General features: G+C 44.4%; 1 protein-coding gene across 1 annotated transcript; it reads right to left on the bottom strand.

The window, feature by feature from the left end:
- Nucleotides 1–7,605: 7,605 nt before the first annotated feature.
- LOC129689695 (cytochrome c oxidase copper chaperone) lies at nucleotides 7,606–12,742 on the bottom strand. The gene is made up of 3 exons (XM_055625074.1): nucleotides 12,533–12,742; nucleotides 10,397–10,485; nucleotides 7,606–7,744 (listed from the first exon to the last, which is right to left on the bottom strand). The coding sequence occupies exons 1-2, from the start codon at nucleotides 12,637–12,639 to the stop codon at nucleotides 10,401–10,403; spliced, it is 192 nt and encodes a 63-aa protein (XP_055481049.1). The 5' UTR covers nucleotides 12,640–12,742; the 3' UTR covers nucleotides 7,606–7,744; nucleotides 10,397–10,400.
- Between the last annotated feature and the right edge of the window lie 631 nt (nucleotides 12,743–13,373).

The raw sequence follows: 13,373 nt of genomic DNA, 5'->3' as shown, positions 1-13,373 counted from the left end.
CCTATGCAAACATTAAGCCAAGAGACCTGACTTTCTGGCTTCTGGAGGACCTGCTGAATCTCCACCCTTGGCTGCTGGGGTTGGTAGCTCCTTCACCCTGTTTTTCCAAAGATTTAAGTTGAAGGCTCGGTAGCCTAGAACTATCGGAATACTAACTCCATGGGGAGACTGCCTGAATTGAATAACCTAACTCGGAGGAGAAATCAGAGGTCATTAAAGTCAGAAGTCAATAAATGTCATTAAAATCAGAAATCATTAAATGTCATTAAATCTAAACAAATACTCACCGACTGTACAGTGTGGCCTGAATGTCACTTTACAAGGCAGAAACTACAAACAGCGGCAACTCGATGCTGGAAACAAATTACCAAATTAAGTTAAAAGAACAGTGTGGTCCAGGAAGAAGGGCAGTGTGGGGAGAAGGGCAGAGTTAAGGGGTGAGGGGTGAGGGGAGGGAATGCAGACTCTGTCTAGGTGAGATAGCAGAAGCAGAGTTACAGAAGTGTGAGAGTTTGGGGCACGTTGAAGGAAGACATTTTAAATTTTTAATTGGGATCAATTGATCTGCAAACGGTTTCATACTCTTCTCTCTCTGGAGAGAGGTAGGGAAAGGGCTGGGGCATTTGGAGAACAAAGCACCAGTCTCACACAGCAGGCTTTGAGCGCCTGATGCCTTTTTGGTGTTTTCTTCTTTCGGGTGCTTCACTCTCTTACCCAGAACTCACTGGACAGCCCAGGCTAGCCTTAGATTCTTGGCAATCCTCCTGGCTGCGAGGGTGGGGAGCTCCATGTGCTGCTTCTGTCACAGGCCTGCTTCCCGACCAACTTGCCTACTTAGGCAAGCAGCAGCTGTCTGCGCACAGACAACGGGGGTGGGGGGTGGGGGGGAGTTCCCTCCCAGGTTGGAGTCCCTGACAGCTGTGGGCAGGAAAGTCAGGGCGAGCAGGCTCAGGGAACCGACCAAGGCTCTGCCCTAGAGATAGAATTTCAAAGCAGGTCAGCAAGACTGCCCAAAGGCTTGGCCCTGACCAAGAGACAGGAGGGTCAGCTAAGCAGTGCTCCCCTGTCCCCTGTCCCTGTCCGTCCACCCATGAGCAGGGGGTACTAACATTCACTAAGCTGCTATTATTTTCTAATGTTAACAAGAGAGTATATTACTTTATTATCTATTTTTGGCAGGTTCCCACTCCATAGCCACTCTTTTTTTTTTTTTTTATGGAAGAAAACAGCTTAGAGTAGCTAAGGTACTTGCATAAGATCAGAGTCAGAAGGTGACTGATGATTCAGTGTGAGTCTGATTGTAATTTTCCACAACAGCAGCCCACCAGGTGTTTGGGGAGTGGCTAAGCATCTACAGGCACGTGGTATACCAGACGACCTGACTATGTTGCAGGTATGAAATGGTGAGACTGAAGCCCACAGATCAGCAGAATACAAAAGCAGGATGTTCTTTCCTTTAAAGCCAGTTTGACAGAGGTAAAAGAACAAATGCAGTGTGTGTGTTAAGATAAACGGCCTGATGAGGAAGCCCAGACATGAAAGCACACACCGTGGAAAGAAACAGAACGAAGGCCACTGGATGATTTAAGTCAGTGAGCATTGATTCAGGTTGTGAGGCAGTGACCCCGGGGACACAAAGATGAAATGGGAAAAAAATAAAATCCCCGCCAGGGAAGTTTTTGATCTACAGGGAGGAGTAACTTGGAAAAAAACAAAACAAAACCCTGAAATCTCATAAAAGATGGCCCCAGGTTTAAAGGGAAATCCCTGGTGGGGACCTGGAGAATAAGGGGAAACAAGGCAGGAAGGTGGCTTAAGGAGGTCTAAAATCGGATGTAGCAGGTGCTCTCCCGCTGGAGCGCGCTGGAGGACTAAGGAACAGGTGTGTGGGCAAGCCCAGACCAAACCTATGCACCTTGGTGCAACAAAGTAACACTTACAGGTACCGTGGTGAGGAGATGACGTGTCTAAGGATGAGAAGGACAAAGATAAACAGCAGCAGCCTAGGTTGTTCAGGTATGCCTCTGCCATGGTCATAAATGTGAAAGCTCCTATCTCCTGGCAGGACAGTGAGTTACACTTACGACCCTGTAGCTGGGTGTCCTGCTTTTTTTTTTTTTTGAGCTGAGTATGTCCTGACCCAGATCAGCAGTTCTCAGCCTTTGATACAGTTCCTCAGGTTGTGGTGACCGCCCCTCCCCCCAACCATAACATTGGTTTTGCTACTTCATAACTGTAATTTTGGCACTGTTATGAATCATAGTGTAAATATCTGTGTTTTCTGATGATCTTAGATGACCCCTTGTGTCCTTTGATCCCCAAAGGGTTCGAGACCCACAGGTTGAGAGCTGCTGCTCCACAGGCTCTTCTTCAGGGAAGAAGAAGGGAGCCTGCTTATGTTCCTGAACACTTGCTGACTGTCAGATTCTGAAAAACTGGACACCAATTTCTCATCCTCTACCAAGCTTTCTTTGATATTTGAGTCAACTATAAGAGGAACTGATCTCAATGTGACCATTCAGGATGACCTCATGCTTAGGGGCATGAGATGGAAACCTGGTTACTCAGTATCCATTTACCCCTTCCTCCTAGGAAACAGAATTTCAGTTTTGCCCAATGATCTGACAAGACATGGAAGGGGTAGGCCCTGCTTAAACCACTTAGCCTTAGGCGTGTCCCTGACAGTTACTGTTTTGTAAAAATACGAATAACCATATTGCTCAATCAGACTGGAAAGAGTCCACTGGGGAGAAGGTTCTGCCTCTTCTACTGTCTTGAACAAGAAAGTACACACTTGGTTTCACTGGTCTTGGAAGAGAAAACTCTAAAGATGACAACCGATCTGGGTGCTGGATGACACCAGCACCTACAATAAAATTGCAGGCAAAGTTGCCTCAACTCTGGACTCTTATGCTCGTTTTCCTTGATGCAGATTTTTCTATACTTGCGATTGAACTCACTGAACTTAACAAAGATGGAACTACTGTTTGAGTTTTACTTGTTTTTGCTTGTTTGTTTTTTATTTTTTAGACAGTGTCTTACTGTGGCACTGGCTGGTCTGGAATTCACTATGTAGATCAGGCTAGCCTTGAACTTGTAGAAATCTGCTTACTTGCCTGTGCCTCCTGAGTGCTGGGATTTAAGGAGTGTATCTTCTTGGTTAGGGGTGGGACTTGGTCTGGCTTGACCTTGAGCAGATCTTGTACCTGCTGTCGGTCTGAGTTCATACTGAGTTCATATGTGCATTGGCCCTGCTGTGTCTGGAAAACCCAACTGACACCTAATAGGAGAGGGAAAACCACTTTTCTTCAATGGAGTAAGACTGTACCCACAGCCACTCCCCTGTGTATCAACCACACTCCAGAGGAGGCGGCTCTCATGGCCAGGAGTAGTTGGCCAGCACAAACCAGACTCCATGGGGGGGGGGGGGTGTACCTGTAGAGGCTAGAGGTCAATGGTGTTATCACTTTCCCCTTAGTGAACCTGGGGCTCAGACTGGCTGGACTGGCTGGCCAGGAAGCGAGAGCTCTGGAGAGCTGCCTGTTTCACACCCAGCTTTTATATGAGGCTGGATTGGGAACTCAAGTCCCCATTTTTTTCGTGGTAGGCACTTAACCAAGGGAGCCATCCCCAGGCCATTTTTTTTTTGTAGCTAAGTAAAGAACTGTGGGCAGCATTACACATGAACTCTTGTGGGAAGCGCCTTGAACGCCCACCATAATATCAAACATTGAACAATTTGCTTATATTTACGTCTCATCAGAGTGGAAGTGCTTTATGAGCAGAGTGCCCATCTTAACAAATCTTTGTACTATGCGCACACCCAACCTGGAGCAGTGTGCCCTCTTCCTCAGCATTTCTGTCTGCAGGACAGGCTATACATGTCGAGTGTGCTGGTTAATTGCCATGTGTTCTTTGGGCTGAGAAGCTGGAAATCATGTTGCCTACTACCCGCCCCCACCATGCACACACTTCAGGTCCTCAACCTTCCCAATGCTGTGACCTTCCCAATACAGTTCCTCATATTGTGGTGACCCCCAATCAGAACACTGTTTTCATTGCTATTTTAGAACTGCAATTTTGCTGCTGTTACGAAGGGTCTCGGGCAGCACTGTGAAAGGGTCATTCATCACCTCCAGGGGTACGACCCACAGGTTGAGAGCCATTGCTTTAGACTCATCATGTTTGCGCCAAGTGTCCTCCAAAACCCATCCCGGGTCAGGCGCGACTCTTGGCTCAGAAACAAGGAAAGGAAAATCAAGCAGACAAGGGTGTATAAAACAGCCTTGAAAACAGCTAGAGAGTGAAATATTTCCAACAGAGATCACTGTTTATCCCACAATAGAAAACGCCTGTGTTGGAAATGGGAAGTTGGAAGGACCCTCTCAATCAGGAATTCCAGCCACCTTGGCTTCCCAGTCCACGTTTGCTGGACAACTGTAAGCAGCCGACGTGAGGATGTTACCTTTCTATACTCTACCCAGACTCTCTGAAAAAGAACTCCAGCTGGCTACCTCAACAGAGCTTCCTTGTTAATTTCTTTTAGATGTTTCTTTGATAGTATTTTGCTATTTGTTCTCTGGCCTTTGCTTACTAAATACTTAATAAATTCTCTCACAAATGAAAGCATGGCTATAAATCATACATCATTCTCTGGTCCAACAGAGCAAGCAGTAAGTCAGACCACATGACTCAGTATTTAGGGCTGTACTTATGCGTCATCAGGATGTACTAAGTATGTACTCAACGAATACATACCCACAACTGTGAGTTTCTATCAGATACCCGGTACAGTAAGCAGCAGCCTTAGATCCCAACCAAGACTTACAACCCGGATCATCAGCTATTTTGGTCAGGATAACTTCCTTGTCTCTAAACATCTGAACTCACCTCACCTGTAAAGCGGGGTTAGTTTCTCTGAAGCATCACCTGTGGAAGGCAGAGTAATCCTAGATCGGCCCTGCCTAGGGACATGGACCTGTTTCCATTAACTTTGAAGTTGGATAAAGTTCAAAGTTAGACAAAGAGTAAATGCATCTATACTGAGTTTACGGTCAGTGTAGCTGCGTCTATACTGAGTTTAGGAATTACTGTGCATACGAAAGACAAAGCAAAGAGGTATGTCAGAATTTGGTGGTCACCTACTAGATCAAGTTCTTTATTTTTCCATTGTTGTGTTAATATCTCTTAACATTATTACTGAAATGCTGCACACTGTCTCTGGGAAGGCTTGTGCACCAGAGAGGGGCAGTCTTCAACAAACGTTTTCAATGGTGGTGTTTAGTTCTTCACAAATCAGGTGCGACTTTCAGACTGGAAAAGGTTAAGATATCAATGTGTTGCCTGTGAGCGGAGGGAAATGGGACTCCTCAGCCAGTAGGGAACCCATGGATGTTGCCTTTCTCAACAGGAATCGGGCAGTATTCATTCCGGGAGGGGCGGCTGACACATAGGCAGTGCACATTCGTTCTAGTGAAGTTACAGTGAGCCACAGAACACATTCATACATGTAATGATGCAGGATTCTGTTAACTGAGCAAGATATTAAGGGGAACAGGCATTGCAATCTCAATAGGAAATAAGAGTCTATTTTTTAAAAAAATATTAAAACAGCCTTGTCTCTACTTAATTGGTGCTGGAGCAATTAAGAGTATTTGCTGCTCTTTCGAGAGACCCAGGTCCAGTTCCAAGCACCCAAACAATGGCTCTGTAACTCCAGGCCCAGGGGCTTTGACTCCTTCCTCTGGCCTCTGAGGGCACCAGCACACATGTGGTACAGACATGTGTGACACACATTCATATATATACAATTAAATCTTTTTTTAAAAAAAAATGTTGCACGTGATTGCATATACCTGTAATTCCAGCATGCAGGAAGCAGAGACAAGAGCACAAGTTCAAGGCTATGTTGGACCACAAAGAAAGACCCTGCCTCACCTTCCCCCAAATATACAGAGGATATGTCTGGGACAGTTTATTTAAAACTTAGCATTAGCTGCTGGAGTTATAGATGTTTTTCATTTTGTAGTCTAGGGTGTATGCAAGCAATCTAACCAAGAACTTACCAAGGGACTGACCTGGATGGGACATTCTTTTCAAATGAGAAAAAGATTCCTGTGAGTCACTGATAGCATGTAGCCAGCTGTTAAACCCAAGTCTGTCACACTTCAAAGCCATCTACTTGCTGGAGCTTTAGTCCTAGCTACTTGGGAGGTTAAAGTAGGAGGATTCCAAGTTCAAGGCTCAGAGTATACCCAAGTCCAGGAGACTTACTGAGGTCCTGTCTAAAGCACAGTATAAAGTAAAAACAGGGCTAGGGATAAGGTTAGTGGTTGTGCATTTGCCTCGCTTGAATAAGGCTTAGGTCTAGTGCCCAGCACAACTACAAAAACAAGAGGAAAAAAGAAAAGCCACACATTTAACCAATTAATTAGGTCAGACTTTTTCTCTCTTCCCACTCCCTTCTCTCTCTCCTCTTTTTGAGACAGAGTTTCTCTGTCTTAGACTCACTGAGTTCAAGGCTGGCTTTGAAATCAGAAATCCTGCCTCTTCCTCCCAGAGAGATGGGATTAAAGGTGTGTGCCACTGTGCCTGGCTTAGGTCAGAATCTTAAAGGATGTAATTGAGCTCTTCTATTGTGTAAAGGAATCAACTTTGCCATGCACCACACAGGAAGATTAAATATTCCTCTAGTATTGCTCCTCCGCATCTTCTGAGGTTTTTGTTTGTTTGAGGTTAGAGCTGAAGGCCTTGTGTATGCCAGGTAAGTTCTCTGTCACTATGCTCAATATCCAGCCTGTGTTTTGAGATTTTCAACTCAATGCACTAAAAGGCAAAATAAGACCAACTGCTTCATAAGCATTTAAGCACCTAGGAGGTCACAAGGTTGCTACAGTCAGTCAGTCACACTCTCTGCTCTGCTCCAGCTATCACTGCAGCATTCCTATTGAGCTATTTGGTGCTAGGGATCAAATGCACCTTGGTGTGTACTAGGCAAGCACTCTGCCATGAGCTCCAGCCCCAGTTCCTTGACTGGTCACTTTTTAGCATCAATCCAGCCTCCAGCCTGGGAAAGCTTCTTAAAAACAGGTAGCTATCTTGGCCCTAGGCACTAAGCTGTCTTTAGTTTGTTACCATATAACTGGCCACACACAACCTAACTATGACAAACAGTTGGGATCTTCCAAGCCAGACCATTCCACTTAGAGAGTGGGGAAAGGAAGAAGAGAGGAAAGATGGAGAGGGAGAAGAGAGAACAAAAGAATCCCCTCCCACTGGCAGGCCACCCTGCCTCCTGCGTGCTGGGATCACAGGAGTGGACCGCCATACCTGGCCAGTAAGTCTCACCTGAGATGATATGGCTGTGACATCATTTTGAACAAGTAAAAGATGTTCATTCCTATTTCTGTAAGTTCGGTGATTTTACTGGTCGAGGGGAGAATCTGCTTTTTCCTAACAGTAACTATTCAAAATCCCGTGATGGCACACTAATGAACAAAAAAACTCACGGCACAAGAGCCGCTACTGTGCTCTTTAAGAGAAAAAGGAAACTGAGCAAATTATGTGGGTATGTGAGGAACAGAAAAAGAAACACAACAAAGGCGGTTTAGCTCACTTTCTTTGCTTTTGTTTTTTTTTAATAAATTATAAATACTTTATCCATTTATCAAAGTTCATCCAAGAACTTCCAAAATATTTAATCTTCTTCATTCTTCAGGGATTATTCATTCACAAAGTAGGCCACCTGCAGAAAAGATTTTTATTTTAGAAAGTCAGAGTTCAGACATCAAACTGGACCTAGGGATTCATGGACTTAAAACCACCAGAAATAAATGCTTCATTCAAATAGTAAATAATTGTCACAATTGTTCTAAACCAGTCATGAAATAAAGATCTGCTTTTCAAAATTTTAGTCAGCTTAATTAATGACACCCCTGAAACTGCTCATTGTCTGACCTTGAGAAGCTTCTTTGCGGCAGAGTATCTTTACAGATGTTAAATAGAAGAGGCCTGGAAGCCTCAGCTCTTTCAAGAACTGGCCACGCTCCTCATAGTGGAAGGAAGTACGCACAGTATACACAGCTCCTGTGGAAATCCCCTCCTTGACATGAGGTCCAGTAATGGCCACAAAGACCCACAGAGACAGCAGCAGAGGACAGTGCTGCTGGTGGCCTTGGCAGGGCCAGGCTTCTGTCCATGACCCTTCAAACATCAAATTTAACCTAGGTGTTCTGCCTTGTTTTTAAATGTGAGTGTTTGATATAACCCCTTTTATTCATACCTTGAGATACTTTTGAGCCAGCATGTGGCTGGTGGGAATTGAACTCAGGACCTTTGGAAGAGGAGCCAGTGCTCTTAACCTCTGAGCCATCCCTCAATCCCTCAAGACCCTCTTTTGACCCTTAAAAGCAGAAAGAACCACTCATTTTCTGATAGTTCTAATTAGGTGCTAGATTTGTCTATCTTCTCTCTCAGTAAGAAAAAGTTATAAGACTGAAAAGACTATATAGACTCACAACCATGATACCTTATTTTTTTTATTTTTTAGTTTCAAGTCTCTGCCTCTGCTACCATTCTACCCTCAGATATTTAATGTTTAGTATATTCCCTATTGTTTCTTTCATGTTAGCAGATGGATGTTAAGGGCTTGAAAATCATCTCAGAGTTTGAGTCAATAGGTGACACTAGGGCTTGTGAATTCTGGAAAATGTCCCTTAGGTTTTCCGGGTACGGAGAGTGCTTTTATACGGAGTATAAGAGAGGCTAACACTCAGCCCCTCTGCTGTGAGCCAGGTCCAGTTAAACCTATTTCACTTGGGAATAATGTCAACATCTTAGAAGGTTTTTGTATTAAGAAAGGTTTATGACCACTGCTGGAACAACCTAAGTTGTGAACTACTTTTCCCCTGAAGAGGGTCTCAGAAAACATAGTCTACCAGCCTAAGAGACAGTTTAATCAAGTTCATTCCAGAGTAGTGCAGGCAGTTGTGCAGGGGATTACTACAGTCAAAGGCTTGGCTTTTGAGGTACTGCTCCCACGCATTCCAGTAACAGACCTTTTTAAGTAGTATTATGAGTTTTAGGATCGAAGATTAGCTAATGCACAATCCTAAAAATGAACATGCTGGCCATAAAATATCATTAAGTGTTAGGACTAACATGCAACGTGCCTCCGGTTTTGAGAAGACCAAAAATTTAATGCTCCTCCAGTTCCCTATGATGATGTAGGCAAAGCTAAACACAACTGACTAGAAAGAGCTAGAACATGAAGAAAGTCATGCACAGTTGCTGGGGCCTGTGTCTTTAAATGTCTTCTCCTCCGGCCATACTTATCAGGTAGGGCAAGCTCCTTATCTCCTTTCTGTACTTCAAAGACATGACTGGTCATGTGAGAAATTCCAAAGAGAGGTGGAAGAGAAAGAAACCAGTTCTCTGCTTAGAGTAAACTGGCATGTGGCCTCAGTATCTCTCAACTGTGCTAAGTTAGGAGTGACAGTGAGGTGCGGACTTGAGGGGAACACAAATAGAGTGCTTGCCTGGAGGCCGAGGTTCCAGTCTCAGGAATCCTGCCAGATGAGCCACTGCTAATTTCCCCATTCCTGTAATTAACCTTATTCAGCACCTACTATGTACCAGGCAAAGTGTAGATACTGGGGACATGCTGGGAGTGAAACCAGATGCTTCCCAGAGCTTCCATCCTAGCTTTAGGGAAGCAGGGACGGTCACTGTGAGAGGCTCACTTTATATGTGGTGGTAGCAAAAACAAGAGTAGCTGCTAGCCACATATGACTGTTAACCTTTTTATAAATTAAGAATTCAGTCCTCCCGCCTCATTAGGCCCAATTCAAGTGGTTAATAGTCATACATGGCTAGTGGTTACCATACTAGAGAATGTGGCCACAGAGCACCTCTGCCATCATGGGAAGGCCTCCTGGCTATGGCCGGAGAGTGCCAGGGAAGGGGTACTACTTTCCATGGGGCGCTGAGGAAAAGCCTCTCTAAAACAGCAAGTGGAATGCAGTGCCCTAGTGAGCAGAGTTAACAGCCGAAGCAAGAGACTCCAAACGGAAGTCATGGACTGTGGTACTGTTACACTAACATTCCTCTCAACACTGATATCTAGATTCAGAGTTCTTCAAAAACTGTCTGAGGCTTTAGTTTTATTAGAACAACATATGATTTAAAACAAATATTCCACTTTCATTGGCAAAACACAACACTTCCTACTGAAGACCTACACTAGAAACAAGAAACAAAGAATACTTCCCACTTAGCTCCTTTACCTTGGAAACTAAGATAATTCAAGTTCCCACAGCCATGAGTCTCTCTGACTATAATGCAACTCTAAAGGCTCTGCAGAGTAATATACAAACCTGAAGCAATACAGTTCACTCACCACATCATATCTTAAATCCTAGAGCTCTCATGCACTCCTTGTGGGCCTCAATGAGATGTCCACAGTGTTCTTCTCCTTTCTCAATGATGCTATAAAATAAAAAGCACTTGTTACCTAACAAGCAGACGTTAAGCACATTCATGGAGAATCTATGACAGCACAGGGGAGTGAGACAGTGAGTATGCAGAATGCAGCTGGAGTTACCAACAAAACTCTACCATACCAAACAGCTTGGCTCCTCTGCTCTCTGTGCTTGCTCTTATGAAGGTTCTGTGTGTGTAAAGATTTTCCATAGAACTAAGGTTCTGAGGTTTGTCTTTGTTATTGTTTGGGGAAGGGGCTAATTAGATGAAGTAATTATGGGTAGCAATGATATCTTTAGTATATACCCAAGGAATAATAAACATTTCTTTATAAATAAAGTGAAATAAAGTGAATATTTACATAAAATGAAGAGATGAGTTTAACTTTTAGGCCTACTGTCACCCAGGAATTAACTTCCTGTAGGTACTGGGAACATGCTGGGAGTGAAACCAGATGCTTCCCAGAGCTTCCATCCTAACTTTAGGGAAGCAGGGACGGTCACTGTGAGAGGCTCACTTTATATATATGTGGTGATAGCAAAAACACATCAAACACATAAGCCTACTTTTAATCATTAAACACCCCAAAACATAAACATCTCAAGAACTAGAACGGGCCAGCATATTTCTGCAGTCACATTCGAGAAGCTGAGGCAGGATAATCCTGAGTGGATATGAAGCTTGGGCTACATTTCAAGATCCTGTCTCAAAATGAGTTGGGGGAAATAGGTCCTACTATTAAAATCCTTACCAGGACATTAGAGTGGGTGGGTCAGTGAGTTCCGTATAACAGCTGGCATTCACTCATCACTCATACTGCTTAACCTTACAGAAATGCTGGGCTCATCCATTTATTGGACTCACCCAACACAACTAAGAGGCCGACTTGTTAAGTACCTTGTACAAGGTCACAAGTTGGAGGATTAGGATTCAAAGCCTGCCTATTCAAGGGTCTGACTCTTGACAGCACACACTTCCCAAAGTTTCCGTAAGCAGGTATTACCATCAAAAAAACCTCAGTATCAGACCAATCTTTAAGTTCTCTATTTACAGTACTGCTTGAAAAGTAGTGATAATAAAATAACTATAATACACCAACGAATACTTTCTCTTTGTGTATGGTTTCTGAGACATGGTCTCACTGTTGCTCAGGCTAGACATAAATCCTCCTATCTTAGTCTCCCCAGAGATTACGTGGGTGAAATAATTGGATATGCACATCTACATTATCTGAGGACTCCATTATTTGCTCCAGAATTGTGCCTACAAAAAAGTGAGAACAAACAAAACCTTCTGTGACTTGATGATAAAGGTAAAACACTATTATCACCTGTTTTCCTGACAGGTTAACTTTTTAAATTTTGTCTTTATTTTGTGTATTGGTGTTTTGCCTGCATGTCTGTCTGTGCTCCATGTGTGTCAGTGCCCGGAACAGCCAGAAGAGGGTGTCGGATTCCTCTGGGGCTGGAATTACAGACCATCATTAATCAATCATCATGTGGGTGCTGGGACTCAAAGTCAGGTCCTCTGGAAGGTCAGCCAGTGGTCTTAACCACTGAGCTAGCTCTCCAGCCCGAGAGAGGTTGACTTTTAACCTCCAGCTCTTCTAAAAGGGGAAAGGGAATCCCTTCAGAAATGTGTCCTACTGTTCACACGTTTTGGAAAAATTCTTAGAATTATCTGAAATATTTACCCTTTGGTCTTGCTAAGTCTATCATAGCTGGTGGTACAGTATTGGTTGATAACAAGTCTCCACGTATTTTAAGTGTCTTTAAATCAAGGAGCATCTTTACGCACTTGCATTTATCTGGACCCAATACCTAAGAAAGTTATAAGCCATTCGTAGCAAGGAACAGGGGACGCGAACCTTGGGGCCAACCTGACCTCTCGCCCTCTCTCTTCACCTCTTAACTAAGAATGTGGTGCGGGCTTAGGAAACAGAGAGGACTGCGAAACTACGGGTCCCCATAACTCCAGAGTGTCGGCGAGAGGGCAGAGCAGAGCCGAGCCGAGCCTGCGGAAGCCGACCGCCCCTCCCCGGCTGCGCACTGACCACGCATCGCGCGCCTTCTTGGTCTCCGGGCAGGCGCAGCAGGGCTTCAGTGGCTTTTTCTCCTGAGCCTCAGGCGGGGAAGGGCTGGCGGCGGCCAGACCCGGCATCTTTCCAGCCGAAAGCAGCAACGGGCGCACTCGCGTAAAGCTCCCAAACGCCGGCCAACGATAGCTGTCCGTACCCACTTCCGCAATCAAGCTAAAGAGGACAGGAAGTCCCGCCTCTCGGGACGGAAGCGAGCTAAGAAGCGCGTGCGCAAAGGGAGCGGGACAAAGGCCTTGACCCAAGGGCACGGATTCGGCGCAGGCGCAAAGGTTAAAAGGTCATCCATAGTGTTTTTATTTTTGATGGGGTAATTTAATTGCAACGTTTTCCCTTTCCTTTGCTTTTATACAAACCCTCACTTATACATACTCCTTCCACACTATTCAAATTCATGGCCTTTTACCCTCTAATTGTTATTGCATGTATATATGTGTATATACACACATCTACATATATCCGGATATATACACATATACATACATGTAGATGTATATATATGTATGTATATATTGCCGTATAACCTGTTCAGTCCAGAATGTATCTGTATGTATGTTTTCAGGGCTGACTTTTGGTCAGCACAACCAAATGGTCATGGGCTTTTCTCCAAGCAGTTTAACACATTCATGTCACCCGGAGTTTTAAAGTGGGTTGGGGCAGGCCTTGCAAAGGTGGAGGATGGGGAGGCAGCTGGGCCTCTAAAACCCTTCCATGGGTGATGAAATTATAGCTGAAGAAAATCAAGTGGCTTCCCTGTGCTCCATAAGAGAAACCATTCCAGAAATCCAGTTCTTTTGAG

This window comes from Psammomys obesus, unplaced genomic scaffold (assembly GCF_907164565.1).
Source record: "Psammomys obesus unplaced genomic scaffold, mPsaObe1.curated_primary_1811, whole genome shotgun sequence".
Lineage (NCBI taxonomy): Eukaryota > Metazoa > Chordata > Mammalia > Rodentia > Muridae > Psammomys > Psammomys obesus.
Note: the sequence above shows the minus strand (reverse complement) of the source record. Positions and strands in the feature narration are given on the sequence as shown.